General features: G+C 40.3%; 1 protein-coding gene across 1 annotated transcript in view; it reads left to right on the top strand.

The window, feature by feature from the left end:
- The window catches only part of SPTBN5 (spectrin beta, non-erythrocytic 5), a 91,347-nt gene extending 75,759 nt beyond the window's left edge, over positions 1–15,588 (top strand). Inside the window, exons 52-68 of the mRNA XM_066322180.1 lie at positions 405–617; positions 987–1,183; positions 1,843–2,047; positions 2,745–2,939; positions 4,060–4,215; positions 4,707–4,924; positions 6,566–6,755; positions 7,548–7,724; positions 8,657–8,761; positions 9,753–10,364; positions 11,332–11,403; positions 12,957–13,043; positions 13,439–13,530; positions 13,687–13,772; positions 14,250–14,385; positions 15,042–15,140; positions 15,348–15,588. Of these exons, the coding sequence (XP_066178277.1) occupies positions 405–617; positions 987–1,183; positions 1,843–2,047; positions 2,745–2,939; positions 4,060–4,215; positions 4,707–4,924; positions 6,566–6,755; positions 7,548–7,724; positions 8,657–8,761; positions 9,753–10,364; positions 11,332–11,403; positions 12,957–13,043; positions 13,439–13,530; positions 13,687–13,772; positions 14,250–14,385; positions 15,042–15,140; positions 15,348–15,423 (2,916 nt within the window). The 3' untranslated portion in view covers positions 15,424–15,588. The remainder of the gene's footprint in view (positions 1–404; positions 618–986; positions 1,184–1,842; positions 2,048–2,744; positions 2,940–4,059; positions 4,216–4,706; positions 4,925–6,565; positions 6,756–7,547; positions 7,725–8,656; positions 8,762–9,752; positions 10,365–11,331; positions 11,404–12,956; positions 13,044–13,438; positions 13,531–13,686; positions 13,773–14,249; positions 14,386–15,041; positions 15,141–15,347) is intronic.
- Positions 15,589–18,679: the final 3,091 nt, after the last annotated feature.

Genomic DNA, 18,679 nt, shown 5'->3' with positions numbered 1-18,679 from the left:
ACAAAAGCATTGGCAAGTGATAAATAATAATGTGCAGACAAATTGGTCATTCTTCTCTAGACATGTTTTAATTCAACAAATGCCATATAATGCAATGGAATTGAGTATATTTCAGTGGAATCTAGAAATAAGAGGTTTGTGATTAGAATCTTTTCCCTCCAGACTATGAGGTAAACATACATTGAAGTTCAAACTTCACGCCTAAATTTTATTTCTGTGATCAGCCCTTCACCTCAAAAAAAGTCCTCCACTCCACTTCAAGCATGCACTCAGACTTTGTACCTCTGACCACCCTTTGTGAATAGAAAACAAACTTATAATGGAATTGCATAACTACATTATCTGGAATAAAAGTTCTATAACTTCAATTTTTGGTCTATCATTTTACTCTTTACTCTTTCCAGAACCTGGAGAATGAGATATACAGTCGGGATGCTTTGACCAAAGCAGTGATCAGTACAGGACAGAAACTGGCGAGGGGAGGTCACTCAGCCTCTCGAAAGATTGTAGAGCATCTGAAGGAGCTTGAGACATCTGTAGAGACCTTGAAGGCAGAGGCTCAAGAGAGGAGACAGAGGCTTATGCAGTCCTATGAGGCCCATCTGTTCCTAAATGAGGTAAAGATGGATCCTGAGAGATTTATTTTGGCCTTTCTTTTGTTAAAACAACTGACACATTGTTGAATGGATGTAAGTGCTGAGGAAGAAGCAGAATTCACATTGCCCTGATTTTTCATGTCTGATAAACATGGATACAGTGGAGAAATGACAGTTTTCTTCCCAACTAATCACAGTGAGTAACATGTAACTACAATTACTGGATTCTGGGTACACATTTTTTGGAACAGTGTCTGCCATACTGCATTAGAGGAAGACACCTAAAGTGCTCTCTGTTTTCACTGATGTGTCAGTGCACCACTGCTTTCAGTTTTCTTTGTCTTGACCTAAATCAAGCCATGTTAAGGCTCATCCCTGTATTTTGTACAGCTGCTGGAGGTGGAGGCATGGCTGGCAGAGAGGAGTTTCATTCTGGAGACCTCTGATTATGGGAAGAATGAAGAATCCACACAAGTTTTGCTACGTAAACTTGAAGCTACCAAACTGGACATGGATAGTTTCAGGTCGCGGATTGAGAAAGCACAGGAGACAGGGGCCAGCTTAATAAACAAAGACAGTCCAGAGAGGTAGGAAAGTAAAAAGAGGTTTCTCCTCCAGGTCTAAATAGAAATGCCCAGAGAAGGCAAATACAGGAAAGTTCGACTATGTTTGATGGTTCATTCAGAAATAAGACTTCAGGGATCATCCATCCCTCCATCATCATCATCACACACACCAAGCTCCTCAAAAGCTTAATTATTTTTTTAGTGTTTTCATGAGTTGTTGTGGGGTTTTTTTGGATTTTTGTTTTGGTTTTTTGTTTGTTTGTTTGTGTTTGTTTTGGTTGGGTTTTTTTTTTTTTTTTAAGCAACAGACCAATTAATGCAGATCAGCTTCTTTGTCCATTGTCTACTCCCAGGAACTGTTATCTGGTTCTAATTTACCACAAATGTTCAAAAACACTCTGCTTGGGAAAGGAAATTAACATTCCTGATAGTTCACTGTTTTTCACTGAAAGTTTATTTTTATATCTGGGGAAGAGGAAGGGAAAAGAGCAGCCATTTGAATGATATACTTTAATTTCCTGAGCTAGCTGGCTTTAATGGCACAGCATAACTCACTCCATGATGTTATCTGGTTTATTCTGTATTTTAAAGGTGTTGCAAATTAAACCAGTCAGAAAAAAAACAGTGCTTAAAAATAACAGTAAAACAAAGACGTACCTTCTGCTTCTTATTCTTTGCAGTTCAGTAATACTTTCAAAGCTCCAGGGAATCCTAGCAGACTATCAGTCTCTCCTACAGAAGTCTGACACCCAGAGAAAACGCCTGCAAGAACAGTTCCAGCTCTATCAGTTTGAAAGAGAATTCCAGCTGGTGGATGCATGGCTTTCCAGTAAACTGTCTGTTGCAGAGTCCAATGACTATGGGCAGGACCTAGATGATGTTGAGGTAAAAGTAAAAGGTGTTGCATGTATTGTGTGGCAAAGCAGGGATATATTTGCTGCAATTTTGTGTAGCTGCTGACAGTAAAGCATTTTACAGTGACAAAAACTAAGCAGAGCTGTTATCTCTACAGCAAGAGCTCAGGCTGGCTTCTGTCTGCTTTGACAGGCTCACTGAGGTAGCATCCTCCAACAGAAAGTTAGATGTATCAGAAAGTTAGCTTTTCTTGGAATAAGGTGAGGTCAGCACATTTCATTGCTTGCCCTACTCATAAATTTGACAGGACATAAAATTTTTGACTATGTCATAAACACTGGGCTGCAGTATTCATATCTCTTGCTGCTGATTTGAAGGATAAATTTCTCTTTGGGGTGCACAGTGCAGAGAGGTATAATTAGTAGTGTCCACTCCTCCTAGGAACTGCTGCATATGTAGACAAGCTCTGTTCATTAGCTTTTGATCTGGGCAACTTCTGCTTGTCAGGATGTGGTTAATTTTTCTCTGTGACATAGAATTTTAAAATATCAAGAAAACACATCTGTTTTTCTGACTCCAGATCATTTAGATTTACCAAACCATTTGCTTTGTAGATTGCAGTGCATAGCTTTTGTGCTATACAGAGCAGAGAAAGTGATTCCTTCCATCTCTCTCATCGAGGTAGGCAGAAATTGTATCTAAATTTGTGTCCCCATTTATTCTGCAGGTGCTGGAGAAAAAGTTTAATGATTTTAAAAATGAGATGAAACCTCTGGGACATTCCAAAGTTGTCTCCTTAAATGAATTTGCATCTAAATTGGATAAGGAAGGCCACAGCAAGATGGATGTTATCCAGAAGAGAACTAAGCAAATCAATGAAATGTGGGAGACACTATGCAATGCCATTCAGCTAAGGACAGAGGTAGGAAATGCATGAAAACTGGGGCATTGATTTCCCTGCAGTCTCCCATGTCCTTTCTTTCCCAAAGCAGTGCAACCAGGTCATGTTGAACACACAAGGTTTACAGCACTACATCCTGTTCAATTTTTTCTAGATTCATTTCACTTTATAGTCACTGCTTACCTGACTGTTCCTAGCAAGGCTTATACTTGAATGATATTTATCAGCTCTGAGTAATTGTTTTCCTTAATTCACTGCTAACTCTAATTTCCTGAAAAACAAAGCCAATCCAGTTTAACACCACTAACAGCAGTCTGGCTCTGCCACTTATCAGTCTCTTTCTGGAACTATTTATTTAGCAGTTTGCTAAATTTGATCAAAATTCTCCGGGTTTTTTTCTGAGTTAGCTACTTGAAATCAAAGAAGGCATATGGAAGAGAACATGATGGAGGACACAGAGCCAACCCCCTACATTTAGGCAGCAGTTAGGTGTTAAATATGCTCACTCCCTCTCAGGAAACTGCAGCCACAGATATATTTGGAAAAGCAGAGGTGACATACAGAACTCAACATTTTTGTTTGTTTAAAGGAGAATATATGAATGACATCCAATGTCCTCAATTCTTCTTTTTTTTTTCACTACTGTTGCATGACTCTTGCTTATGAGGTAGTTCAAGCCCAGTATTGTCTTTTAGCAGAAATAAATGCGTGACAATTGTTACTATAGAGTTTGACTATAAACTAGTATCAGAATATTTTTTTATACCTCTCATTTCAGAAAATTCCTTTTATTTTCACAGTTTGCAGTGTAAACCTTTATTCCAAGAAGTGTTTTACTACAGCTTCTGTGGTGTAGAGAGCCACTTTTGGAGGGTAACTCATGCTCTCCATTCTGATCATTCTTCTTATGTAGGGAAAAATTGCCCTTTGAAGACATCTATTGCTTTCCATTGTCCAACAGAACTTGGGGAAATTAAGTTAAGACCTCACATTCAGGTGACTCAACAGGGAAGGTGTTTCAGTCCCTCTCAAAATCCCCAGTCATCTTATACTGCATTATGGCATATTAGGGTTATGTTTTTTCGTGTTGAAGACACAAAATGCTGTAGAGTATTACCATTGAATTACTTCTTTATTCCAGAACCTACAAGCAGCCCGTCAAGTTCACCAGTATGACCACGATGTGGATGAAGTAAAGGGCTGGATGCAGGAGAAAGAGGCAGTGGTGGATATAGAAGATTATGGGTATGACCTTCCAGGTGTACAGACACTTCTCAGCCATCTTGAGGGAGTAGAGGTAAGAGGGTCTGTGATGAAGCAGTAGCAGAAAACCACAAATGGCAAAAAAAGGAGACTGATTCTGGACTGATGCCTCTCAAGGGCCTTGCTTGCAATGTAAATATATTGCACCCTTAAATATTCTTCTTTCAGAGAAGAGAGCCTTTTCCTCCTGTTTTTAACATTGGTACATTACATTATTAATGCTTTTGCTTTTAGGGATAACCTTGTCTTCGAAAATCAATTCCAAGCTGTTATTATAATTGCAAAGGTGTCAGCTGAACCATAGGAAACTTCAGCTCCACATTTACCAAAATAATCTGTCACGTGTCTAGAGAAGTTTCTTTTATGTTTGATGATAAATAAGGCATTAAAGGAAAATTGGGAGGCATTCATACTCCCAGTCTCTGTACAGCCAGAGGGCAGAAAAAATATGCATCATTGTTAAATCCGCCTTTGATAGAGCTAAGTAGTGACTTGGTCTTACAGTCCTCTCTGTCTCTGTTCCAGCGAGATCTAGGAGTCATCATGAAAGAGCTGGAACGGATTCGAGGGGACGCTTGGCACCTCAGCCGCACGTACCCTGAAGTTAAGGAAAACATCATGGATAGACTCACAGATGTGGATGAGTGCTGGGAAAACTTGGACAAAAAGTTTCTGGAGAGGAAGGCAAGACTGAGCCAAGCTGAACAAGTCCAGCTCTACTTCAATGACTGCAGGGAGCTGATGTATGTACAGGCCCCTTGAGTTTGGCAGTGGGCCTTATTTCTTGTCTTTCCTATAAAGAATTTTTTAAATTACACCTGTTATTATTTGATTCCTGCCCCAGGTGCTCTGCAGCTTGCTTTCAAATATCTTTGAATAACAATCTATGGCATCTCCTGAACAGCACTTCACAGCATTTACCAGGTATCAGAGGTGACCATGAGGCCTCAGCACAGTGTGCACGACAAAGACACTTTTTATAGACTAATTCCTAAACAGTGTTGGAGAATTCCATCCCTGTGGATAAATTTGGTAGTTTCACAATTCCAATTGAAAATACTGTTGATTCTGTAGTAAGGTAGTCTTACACAGTGAAGTGATTTAAACACCTGCACAGACACCAGTGCCCCTTTTTCTCAAAGTCAAAGCAGCCACATTAATCTCCTAGAACAGGTAATGAAAAAGTTCACCTATGACAGGAGTAGAAATACAGAGACAGTGAATACTGACTATTGGACATTTGCTATGCTAAGGGATAGACCCTTAGAACTCAGGTAATCATACATTATCTTGTGCCAGTTGAGAGTTACGGAGTAGAAAATGTTTCTTAAAAAGTATCTATCAATATGCTACTTTCCATGAGTGCTCTTTGTGCATATGAAGTACTTTTGTGTGTGGTGGTAAGGTTTTGATGGGCATCTGAAAGTCTCTGTGTTGTGTAGCCTAGGCAATTGCAGTTAGTTCTTTCTGAGAATTGACACAATGCTTTGGTACATGCAGATCTACATCTGTATTTTTAATAGGCTATGTATGGAAACAACACTGGGAATATTATAAATCACCCAGATGTTTGAGTAAACCTTCATCAATGTATTTGTACATTGCTGTGGTTTAACCTCCCAGTCAGCAGCTAAGTACTTCTAAGTACTTCCACAGCCAAGCCACTCATTCCCCCCTGGATTCTCAGTGGGATGGGGAGGAGAATCAGAAATCAAAAACAAACAAATAAAAAACCAAATTCATTTGTTGAGATAAGAACAGTCCAGTAATTGAAAAAAAAAGTAAAATATAATAATACTAATGATGAAAAATAATATTTAGAAAAAAAAAAAAAAAAAGGAAAATTACCCTCCAAAAAACTATTAATGTACAATTCAATTGTTCATCACCCACTCACTGGTGCCCAGCCTGTCCCTAAGCAGTCATTGCTCCCTTCTGACCAACTCCCCCCAGTTTATACACTGGGGATGATGTTCTGTGGCATGGAGTATCCCTTTGGCAGTTCAGGTCAGCTGTCCTGGCTGTGTTTCCCCTCTGCCTGGCTGTTTGTGCACCTCCTCACTGGGAGAGCCTGGGAAACTGAGAAATCCTTGGCTTGGGGTTAGCACTACTCAGCAACAGCCAGAACAGCAGTGTGTTGTCAACATCACACATGTTCTCATCCTAAATCACACATGTTCTCATCCTAAATCCAAAACTCAGCGTTGTACCATCTATTAAGAACAGAATTAACTCTATCTCAGGAAAATCAGGACAATATTAATATCTTCTGTGAGCAAATAAAAGTCTGTATACATGTATCAACAGCCATGGGCTGTGTGCATTCCCAAATGTCCAACAGAGTCAGATTAATTTCCTTTTTACCCTTTGTCCCTGTTCTGTAGGGCCTGGGCCAACGAGATGCATGCTCTGGTGATTTCGGAGGAGCTGGCAAATGATGTCCTGGGAGCAGAGCTGCTCATCAAGCGTCATGAGGAATACAAGCGGGAGATAGAGAAGCAGTGGCTGAAATATGAAGAAATGCAGCGGGCAGGAGGTGATCTGATGAAGAATGGACATTTCATGTCTGTAGAGGTGTGTTGAGAGAGAAATATTTTACAAGCAAGAGTGAACAAAGACGTTAAATGGACAGGAGGTGCAGCTTTGTCTCTCAGAACAGAAGAACTGAATGGGACAATCAGGTTTTTACTATTAAAAGCTATGTATTTCATGTGACACATAGAAAAAGAAGGCACATTTTAAAGTTCTTATGCTACATCACAGTGCAATCACCTTGCACTGCTGATGTCCCTGAGTTCACCAGAAGAGATCTAATTCTTCAAAAATGCCCAAAGGGACAAGAATGTTAAAATTTCTCTGATTCTGTTATCCGCGTATCTTTGAACTTTGCCGAAGACATAGTCTGTAGATCTAGAGATGACACCATCAAAATAATCTTTAGAATTTCTGTAAGATTACATAACTTCTGTTGTAGAAAGAACAAGAAAACTTTCCACAGTTGAAGTTTCTCCATTGTTGCCTTGCCATATGTGCATGCATTTGTTAAATCTTCTGGTTCTCTCTAGTTTTGTAGTACAAGTTGCCTGGGTATAAAATTTCATCTTGGGAAATCAGGTGGCAGAATATTTGTCATACAGTATGTGGAATATGCCTAAAATACATTATCTAGCTACACAATTTCCATGCTAAATTAATTCAAGTAGGAAAAAAGAGGACTCAGACATCTTTTCTAAATTATGCTAACACCACAAAATTATGTAGAGGTCGTCTTCTAAATCATGAAGGCAGATTACATGATAGTTGACTGTCGTGTAAAAGTCTGCTTGGATTTTTCAATTCCTGGCATTACAAATATTCTTTTTCTAGATTGAAGAAAAACTGTTAGAGCTGTCAGAGCTGATGAAGAAGGTAAAGGAGAGCTGGGACATGAGGAAAGTGTTGTATGAAGAAAACTGGGAGATCCAATTGCTCCGCAGAGAGCTCGAACAAGCAGAAGCGTGGCTGGCTGCCAAGGAGAGCTTTCTTTCAGATCCCTCCTATGGGGTGAGTAACAACCATGCAGCATTACTGAACACTGTGTGCCTCTTAGCATATGCAGAGGGCCTGGCTCAGGCATCAGCTCAGGCCTGAAATTAATCACAATCTCAACAGCAATGCGCCCTTGAGATTAGAAAGGGCAGGAGCTCTGTCCTCTTGCAGAAGTGAGCCCAGGGCTGTTGCTGCATTTGACATGGTGATGGGGTCCTGGAGATGGTGGCTTCCAGCGGGTGGTAGAAATCTTGGAAGAATTCCAGATAATTTTTTTCACATAATTTGCAGAAGGTTCAACCTTCCCTGTCTTGCTGGGAGCCTGTTTCAGAAGGGGTTTTCCCCACCTTGCAGGAGAAAAAAAGGGGCTATTCCCACCTTGTTCTTGCCATTAAGCAGCAGAATGTTTTATACAGACAGCTTGAGAGCTAGCTTGTAAATTCCTTTATAAACATAAGCATCCATGTTTTCATTTGTTTAGTTTGGGTTTTTTCTTGTTGACTCTCTTTTGATAATTTATAAGATTGAAAACAAAGTCATGAACTTGGGTATCAGAAACTAAGCAGAGGACATGAAAGAAGTCTCAGATGCATTTGTTGTAGGGCAGGAACAAACTCTGTGTCTAGCACAAGCTATAATTGAAGTACTCAATCTCCACATAAACAGTTATAGCTGGAAGCCATGGTACTACGTGGCCTTGCAGAAAAGTGAGGTTTGGTACTTGAGCTCTCCTTCTCCTACACAGCAGACATACTGCTAAATACAGACTTTTTTAAAAATGTAAATTCAGATTTTTTCATACACTAACAGGGGTTTAGACATCCAATTAAAAAATTTTCAGAATCCTCACTTGGCTAAATAGAATGGATCAATCTGAAAATCTTAGGAATAATCTCTTCTGATGGACTTGATTTCGGGCTTCTGTATGTTTTAATTTTTCCATTTAGGATTCAGTGTCTGAAGTAGAGGAATTACTGAAGAAACACCATGATTTTGAGAAGATGCTTGCGGCACAGGAGGAGAAATTTGCTCAGCTCAGCAGGAAAACTAAGGTGAGTAGTAGGAGACTGATGAGCTGTGCATGAAACAGAATGATGTGGGTCATTAACTGTTTGAACATCACTCCATGTAAGAGATGGGGTAAATGAGTAACCAAAGATTAAATACTTCGAGCAGAGCAAGACCTTTATGTGGATCAAAAGAGATCAACTAGCTTGAAAAAGCTGTAGGGGAGCTGTAGGGGAGAAGTGGAAATTTTCTTCTACCAGGACCAGCAAAAAGGGTGTGAAGAACAGGGTGGGTGATCCCTAGCTACACAGATGGAGAGATTTTGCTTCATATAGAATTCCAGCAGGGAGCTGGAGCCCCCTGGAAGTGAAAGAGGATAGCAAAGGGCTAAAAATAAATGGAGACCAGGGCACAAATAGGCCTTTTTCCTTCTGGCTTAAGATCGATGGATTGTGTTAAATACCAAAGATATTAAAAGATATTCAGTGAGCCTCTCAGATTCTCTTTCATTGTGGGAAAGGTTTTTTAAATTATTTTCCTGAAATAACCAGAAAACCATAACAGTTGTGTTTGACTTTAAGCTGAAAATTTATCAGTCTTTGGTTCAGTGATTTGCAAATCAGCTAAGTGAAGGGATGAATGGCCTTCCCTCCAAAATTTTTCATGAAACAACCCTGGATACTCAATGTTCTCACAGGAAACTTAAAGAAGCAGTGCCACAAGAAAAGGAGCACAGTTTCTCCACAGGTTGTAAAAAAACCCCAGGTTCCAGAGAACTTAGTAAGGGCAGAATTCACAATATTTGAGGTTAACTGCCACTAGGACTCATGATTTGGGGAAAAAAACTAATGCTTAGCTTATAGCATTTAGATTCAGATCTAATTCTAAGAATGCCAGTGAAGGTACAGGCCTTAAGATTCAGTGCCAGGAGACAGTTTATCTGAAAAACTGTTCCTGCTTAAAAAAAAATATCTTAGTAAGTATTTATGAATGCATGAAGGTGATTTTAAAAAATGTAATACTGCTGTTCTACAGAGAGAGATGAATCTTCTGAAACAAGTGGACACAGAAGAAAGTGAGCAGAAGGATAAAGGCAAAATTGTACGGGTTCCATCTCTGAGAAGAAAATCATCTGACAAAAGGAATCCACCACCAAAAGTGACAGAGATAAAGAGCACAACACCACTGCCACCCACACACAATGTGTCCTGGAGGGTCCCACTTGAAACTATTTTCTCCCCAGTTGAAAAATCTCCAAGGTTCCAAGAACTCACTTCCTCAGAAGTCCCTGAAGTGCTGAGCAGCAACAAAACAGAAATGAAAGCTGAGACAAGGCTCGGTGAGATTGTCACTCCAGCTACGCCAAAGACGGTGGGTCCACAAGCTGCATCTTCGGAAAGTCACAGTTCTTTAGACTCTCCTTTATCTCCTGCTCCTAGAAGCCAGCAACAGAGCAGCAATTTGTCAGAATCACAAGCCACAGCCCACATATCTCCTCAGGAAAAAGGTGCTGTAGGCTCCTCTTTCTCCGACCTGCAGACCAAACTAACAGCAACGCCGCCCGAGCCTGGACAAAAGTCACTGGATAACTCACCCAACTTACTTCTGTCTAGCTACTCGTGGGAGAGATTAAAGAATACATCTACGGTAAGTGCCAGAAATATCTGATTCCCTACTCACAAAACCACAAGCCTGTGCTAGTTAAAGTAAGGCAGTAACAGGAGGATCTGTGTGAAATTCATAAAGAGCACCATACAGTGGGCATTCTGGTGGGTACACTCCTAGATTCAAACAAGAAGCATTTTATGTGCCTTTGCAATTCAAAGGCTTTCCACAAAGACAGTTGACTTAAGCAGCTATGTACAGCTTAAAACTACTTTTAATTTGCTAAGCTTTATAGCCTAGGTCTTAACAGCTCTATTGGTTTCTGGTTTTCTTTTCCTGAGCTAGAGATTGCTCCTGCTGCTGAATACTCAGCAGAGCACCTAAAACAGATGGTGTTTCATAAAGAAGATGATTTACCTGCACCCTCTGTGTGAGGTGTTAGTGCTGAGTGTCCACTCTGTTCAGAAGTCAGAGAGGCAGGACTTCATAGCACACTTGTCAAAGAGCTGACGAGGTGCAAGACTAGAACAACAACTGTTGTCTCACCCTGGCAGGAAATTCACTGTGAACTCATTAGCAGATAAAATTGTTTCCTTTTGCTCCTCTGCTCTTCAGAGGAGAACGTTTGTCACATACCCAATTGTACCAGTACAACACTATACATTGGTGTAACTCAATAATTGTGAAGGTGGTATGAACAACTTAAACAATTTAAGTTGTAAAATGTAAGTAATAATATTTTAAAAAATAGTTAATTAGCACACTATGATAGAACAAATTCCATAAGTAAATTGTTTGAGAAGGATTTGAATTATCTTTGTTTAGGTGATCCATCAAAGATATGATTGCAACCTAGTGAGGATTTCTAGCTGTGCCACCCAATGTAAAGGCTAGAGGAACCAGAGATCAGTTTCTTTACATGGAGTTTATCTAAAAGAGACATTCAGAAATTTAGTATAGGCCTAAGGGTCGTTTTAAAGTTAAGTAGAAATGTTCTTGTATGTCTCAGGTTTCTGCAAGTCTCCAGAACATGGAAGGTTTCCTAGAGAAGCGAGACCAGATCCTTCCACGAAGACAACAGGTAGAAATAAATGCCATCACTCTGGTTATTTCATTTTTCCTTGAATTATAGTCCAGATCTGGTCTGACTTATTCAGGAAAAACTCTTGCTGAAGAGGAGCTCAGTAGTATGGGTTTGCTTCTGCTATCCCTAAAATGCTTGAGGAAGTGTCCACTGGCTTTGGCAGTACCTGAGATCTCAGAGAAAGAGACAATGGAATTTTTGCCCGTCACAGGAATCACGCAGAACAGGGTCTGTCTACAGTTAATGGATTTACAAACCAGAGTCTAGGCTATATGAACATGTTAACTACAGTTTCCTAATTATAAACAATATATCAACTGGTTTCAATATATCAGCTGAATTGGGGGAAAAACCCAAATAAAACTACAACAACATCAACAACAACAAAACACAAAACAAAACAAATGCCACCACAACAACCAAAAAACCCATACCACAAAAAAGCCCTAAAGCTTTGTGATCCTCTAACAACTTGTGATAGTTTGTCAGCAGTGGAAGCCTTCAGTCTCACGCTCCCAATATTTGTAACTTCTAACTGTGCTAGAACAGAATTCAGATCCTGCTTGTCTTTGAAGAAATGGTTCACTAATTACTGGTTTGAATGAAACTAAATCTAAATTCTTATCCTGGGAAATAATACCACTGCAAGTCAGTAGCCTAATGATCATGACAGGCCAGAAAATTTTCTAATATTCACCACCCATCTGCAGACATCAATGCTTGGTGAGTGTTTGCACATAAACAAGTCGTCTCCGATTATTTATCCCATAGAATATTTCCTCTGAAATTTTTAACTTGAAAGACCTCTTTTAAAAAGTGAATCTGGTATAGACTCCATCTTCTGGAAGAGAAATTTAGTTTTTCTTCACTTCTAGGGCACATAGAATTTAGTGTTTAGAGACACTGAACTTCCATCAAGAAAAGTTATGACTTACCTTCCTCAGAACTGTTTCCTTACTTTTCTCTGAATGACCAAATTGTCAACTTCATTCACTGACTTAACAAAATACGAAGTTAAAGAGCCTTCGTCAAGAAGAGTCTCATGGCACTAGGCTAAGTTGGGGGTGGAAATAGCTGCTGCTTTTGCACATTGTTCAGTACTATTCCACTGGGGTTAGCTGAGTAAATGAAGAAGAATTCAGCAGCCACATTAGATAGTAACAACACACTTGATAGAAGTAGCCTGTGCCCAGCAGGCAGGGGCCAGTGTTCCAGCTAGGGGAAAATGTGGAGTTTTAGTGGCCAAAAATTAGACAGAACTTTGATTATCCATCTTCAGTGATGTTGCTGACCTGATGGTGTAGAGCTTGCTTGAACCAGGTTATGTCATTTATTCAATTCTGACTCTTAGAGACCCTGTCTTTGAATCACTCACACAGAAAGTATAGCAGGTTCTGGTTTTCTAAAAGATAACAGTGACTGTGAGAACTTCTGTGATCATAATACCGACAGATCCTGACTTCCTGTGGAAGTTGCATGTGAAAGATTTCACTACTCTTATAAAATACATACTTCACAACTTAATTTTATTACCATTTCTATTCATGTAGCCACACTCAAGATCTTGGAAATCCTTCTATGTAAAACTTGATGGATTAAAGCTTGATTTCTATAATGATGATGAAGAAGCAACTAAGGTAATTTGTTTTTTTCATCTTTCTAGGAAACTTTGTATCTATATATGTAAAAATGAACTTTAAAATGTCACCTTTGATTTGGGGCTGGGGTGATCTTCAAATGTCAGCTGAGTGAAAATTCAGCAATTGTTAAACTGATGCAACGAAAACAGACTCATAAGCTTCCAGAAATTTTCAAAGATACTTCTTCTAAGGTATATCTTATTTAAGGATTGCCTTCAAAATATAATGCAATCATCCATGGTTCCTCTGTGGTTTGTCCAATTCAGTGATCCTAGAATTAAATTTAGAAACATAAAGAGATGGGTGTGTAGCCTGCCTTCAGGATGGTATGGAATTGAATCCTAGCAGAAAGGACACAGAAGATATTTTGTTTTAATTATATCCTCCTTCAGAACATATCCACAGTCCTGTCCCTCGACATTTCTGGTGCCAAATGTGAGAGGCTGGTGAATTACAGCAGGAAAGAGAACGCCTTCATGCTGCGGTGAGTCTTACAGAGAAGGTCACAAACAAAAGCCTGTGCAGCTCCCTGCCCACAGTCACCTAAGGCTGTATGTTGTTAGGAGGCATAACTGAAGTGTCTTACAAGCCCAGAAGGAAAAACTGAATAGAATTTACCTTTTTGTATCCTTATTTACAGCCTGAGAGATGGGGCAGAGTATTTCTTTGCAGCACCTTCTCAGGCACTGATGGAGGACTGGCTGCAATCACTACAGAATAATATAGGTATGTTCTCACTTCCTTCAAGAATGAGCTGTGCTTTTAGCAAGTGATGGTAGAAGAGAAAGGAATGACAAGATATCCTTAGTTTGGGGCATTTTGAGCCATCCTTTTCACCTCTGTAAGAAAGCAATACACGAGTCACCTGCACTTTGTGATGTAGTGACCTGGCAGAGAAATGCTGTCCAGGGTGACAAAGCTGTCCATCAGTTGTTCTGTGGCTAACACTGGGTTATTCTCTGGTAGGGGTGTGGGGCTATATTCGTCCTTTTATTAAGGACCTGCTTTGGATTTGATCAACAGCTTTTCTTCTGAATCTAGATCTCTTCTGGACAGCTCTCTATGTTGTGGCGTACTGGGAAGGAAGACATAACATAATTATAACTATGATGGGTAGAGAAAATTGTTATGGACCCAGAAGCCGCAAACTCTACCTCTAATGTTACTTTTTTTTTTTTTTTTTTTTTTTTTTTTACTCTGTAGGACACAGTAACAGATCCCATTCTACAGTGACTGCACAAAGTTTCATTTCAAACACAGAGGCCTCCCAGAAAAGAGTGTGGGACTTTCCAGACAGGGTCTCTGCTGAAAGACTAACCAGCAAAAGCTCACTCGTGAGGTATGGGCTCTGTGCTGCAAAGCTGAACCAATGTCAGTGCTGTTTGTGCTCAGGTTGCAGTCACCTACCAAGAGACTGCCCTGAGGTTAAAAAGTCCTGCTCCTCTGGAAATACACCTTTTAAAGGTATATTTTTGTTAAGGAAATACCTTAACTAAAGGTGTATTTCCATAACCCCAAGGTCACTAATGTCACAAAAATAACATGGGCAGCTGGAGCAAGGCAGTGATTGTCCCTCTGTACTTGGCACTGGTGAGGCAACACCTCTAGTGCTGTGTTCAGTTGTGAACCACTCACTTCAAGAAAAATGGAGTGCCTCCAAAGAGCAATACAGCTGGAGAAGGGTCAGGAAAACAAGTCCTACCAGGAGAGGCTGAGGGTGTTGGGGTTGTTGAGACTGGGGAAAGAAGGCTCAGAGGACACGCAGGCGAGGAAAATGCAGCCACAGGCAAATTCAGAAACCTGGTCTGTTTAAATCAATTTTTCTTGCATTTGGAGTCTGTACAAATCTTACAGGCTATGATGTGAAATCCTAGTCTCACAGCTTGGGCAAACTTTTGCTGCTGAGCTAGGCACTTAATGGGTCCTTACATATATAGAGAGACTTGAACTCCTCTATATTATACCTGATTTTCCAATCTTGCATTTTGTTGGTAGGAGAACACCTTCTTTCAAAATCAAACCAGAGAGAGAATCTGCAGAATCTTCCAGAGATTTTAAGGAAGATGGACCTACAGTGACACGAGCCTCAATCACCTCGTGATTCCTTTGGGTTCTTCTGGACTTAGCTCCACTTTGGGGAATGGGATATTTTGTATCTTGCAATATTTGTATGCCATCTCTAGTTGCTGTGGGCACAGAATGTCATGGAATTAAAGCTCTAAGAAAAGAATCAGGTTTACTCAGGTATCCTGGAAATACAGTGGCATCGTAACTCATTCCTTAGAAACACTATGAATTGAAAACCCTACGCCTAGAAAAAAGTGGAAATAAACCAAAACTGCTTCCATCTCCACTAAAAGCAGGAAGAGAAAAATGACATTTGCCTCAATGAATTCCAGACAATTATAACTTCCAGACTTAACTCAGGCCTCTGGAAATGCATTAATATGTTTTAAGTTAATCACTTCCCTCTGAACTTCTAAAATTATGTATTTAATCTCATGAAATCTTTAAATATAATTAAACAGGATTGCATCTGGTATACTTTTGTTTGTACAACAACTTTGTCATTTGCCATTATCACCCAAGTGTTATCTACTCCAAGATACTGAACCAAAGGGCAGGGAGACTTTTAAGCCAGACTGCTCAACTGAAATGATTCTGTGAGACGGCAATGGTGACAGTGAGCAGATCATGAGGTGCAAGTTGTGAACTAACTACAGCCATGTGCAAGTAGATTTGCAGATACCAACAGAATAGATTCAAGAGGCTTGGGTGGTCTGTGCAGCCAAAGGTAATGTTATATACTTCCTACAGTGCTTTGTGGTCTCCACAATCTTTACTTTTTACAACACATTAACCAGTAAATCTCTATTTGCCAATTCTTTCTGGATGAAGTTACCAGGAAAAAAAAGTCCTGCAGTGTTACTCATTTTCAATGGAATCTGAAACTTAAATAAGGCATGAACAATCAGTGTTTCAGTGTAAAAGGAGAAGAAAAGTAGGATAGCAAGGAGGAGGAAGTCTACTCCCCAGACAGCAAGCTTCACGTGCTAAGGTATGGTGTAATCATGGGAAAGAATATATATTTTTCCCCTACTTATCTTTGTTTCTGAGCCAAAGAAAAGTTACCTAGCATGAAGCTTGAGAGAAATGATTTTTTTTTCCCCCAGCACAGTGTAGTGGCTGGCAGATCTTCCCTGATAGGTGGAAGCTAAAACTTCAAAGCCTTAACTCCTCTCACAAGGACTTCAGCCTTCAGCCCTTTTTATGCAGTCTGAAGTATCGCTCTTGCTCTCTGCTTGCAGTCCTCTCCTCTGCACTGACTACTTCTCCAGTGGTAGGGGAGGGGAGCACTTTACACTGAGTTTGTGTAAATACTCTATTGACACGTGCAATATCTAGTTAAATTTGTGTTCAGTCTGATTCAAATCGGTCACAGACATCCAACAGGTGAGCTAATAATTTCTCTTTTGTTTGGCTAATCCATCTCTCTCCTCTGTCTACCCCAGCTGAAGCTGCTGTCTGTCACGAAAAACAAAAAACTCAGCACATCAAAGTAATGGGAAAATAATGCGTTTCATTATTGTTGATAATTTTAAACTGATTTAAAACAAAACAAAAATAGCTTCAGTATTTTAAACTTACTGTTTAATTGAACAAAGATGATCCTTGCCTCTGGCGCAGTAGAGCCGCCTCATCATCCCACCTTTTGCCATTCCACTGAAGAGGGGTTTACCTCAGGAGGTAGATTTTATTCCAGGCTCTCCATACCTTTGTAAACCAGAAGATCTTCTCCCAGATTTCTTCCATTCGATCTTGAAACCAGTGAATGCCCTGTGAATAGCTCAGCAGGCATTTAGCATAAGCTCAGCAGGGAAAAAAACCTTGTCTTGTGTTTAAGTGCATTAAGACTTTCATGGATCTGTCATTCTTTTGCAATATTTTATTTTTAATTAATATATTATTAAACAGATAAAAGACACAAGCAAGCAATTTCTATGAAGGGCAGATAATAGTTATAAGAAGCGTCTCATTTCCTTTGTGTTCGGCAGCAGATAACAAACTCTGTATTTGTGGGGGTTTGCCAGTAAAATGTTCACCATAGAGCAGTGATCTGGGGTGCATTTTGGATGAGGTTTTTGGTAGGAATGTATTCATCTTCAGTGGTTAAGCAAACACAACATCAGACCAGCAAGGCCTGGTTTATAAATATGGCACGTGCCTTTTTCAGTGAGATCCAGAGCTTTCTCCTGGAAGTGCCTGCTTTGGTTTGCATGCACTGTTTTCAGTCACAGCAAAAGTTGTGGTACTAGGCCAGGCAAGAATGGTGCCAAGGGGAAAAAAAAAAAAAAAAAAAAAAAAAAACCAAACCACACAGCCTCTGAGGAACAACCACACAAAATTCCAGAGGTCCTTAGACTCCATGTTTACCCTAAAGGGAACAAGGACCAGTCCTGAGCACAGGTCAGCCTTATGTCACTGAAACTACACCTTATATTTCTGTGGTTTTGGGGCACTGCAAATCAGCATACTCTGCACCAGAGCTCAGGAGGGCTCTTGGGACAACTTGTGCCAGCCACCACCTCCTACAAGCTGCACAGGCAAGACTGTACAAGGTGTAGGTCCCTCCAGCCTGCAGAGTTCTCCAGCAGCCTCTGTCCTCACAAATGTCCTCCAGGTCCTCCTGCTACACCATCAAGCCAGCAACTCACTCCTTCCAAGTCATAGAATCATAGAATCGTTTAGGTTGGAAAAGACCTCTACAATCCAGTCCAAATGTTAACTCAGCACTGCCATGTCCACCACTGAACTGCGTTCCCATGTGGCACACCCACATCATGTTACAAAAAAACAAAAAGGGAACCAAAATGAAGCAAAGAGGCACTCTGATGGGCAGTGATACAGCCCTCACATAATTTCAGGCTCTGAAATGCAAAAATATATTTTAAAAAGCCATTATCATTTAAGGCTACAGGAGCACCATATGGGGCACCAAGGACATGAAGCGGCACATGCCTGTCTGTGCCTCTGGCTGCAACATTAGACAGCAGCTCCCAACCTGACTTTAAGTGTTGGCAAAACTTCCGATAACAGTTCTAGCAAAGTTACACCACTTCCCCACCCACAGCTCCCTGCCATCCTCCTTCACTCCCTCTGTAACAGGATTTAACAGTCCCTCAGAACAGTAATTCCCCACCAGCTGTGGGTTACCTGAAAACCTTGCAGTTTTGTGGCTCCTTCACATTTTAGTGGGCCTTTCTATTTGTATTAGCAGCACTGTGACTGCACCAAACATGCTACAGTCATTAGACTGTGGAGAATTTTGAGAGAACAAGTTTTCTCAGTGTGGCTCAGCTGCCTCGCTGCTGGGCATGGGCTGCCAAGGTTCACAAGGGTTGCACATTGCTCTCTGTAGCCCATTAACACAACAGGGATCTATTTTTGCAGCAGCAGAGCTTTCCAGGACCAGCCAGAGGAGCATGGAAATGATGCACACCTGTTGTGACAGGAAGAAGAATTATAAAAGGAAGGCCTCATAAAATCAGGCCTGCTCTATTAAATTAACATCAAGCCTGTCATCTCTTCTAAGTGTAATTAAGCAATATTCAAGTTCCCATGCAAAAACAATC

The sequence above is a fragment of the Sylvia atricapilla genome, chromosome 6, assembly GCF_009819655.1.
Source record: "Sylvia atricapilla isolate bSylAtr1 chromosome 6, bSylAtr1.pri, whole genome shotgun sequence".
NCBI classification, from domain to species: Eukaryota; Metazoa; Chordata; class Aves; order Passeriformes; family Sylviidae; genus Sylvia; species Sylvia atricapilla.
Note: the sequence above shows the minus strand (reverse complement) of the source record. Positions and strands in the feature narration are given on the sequence as shown.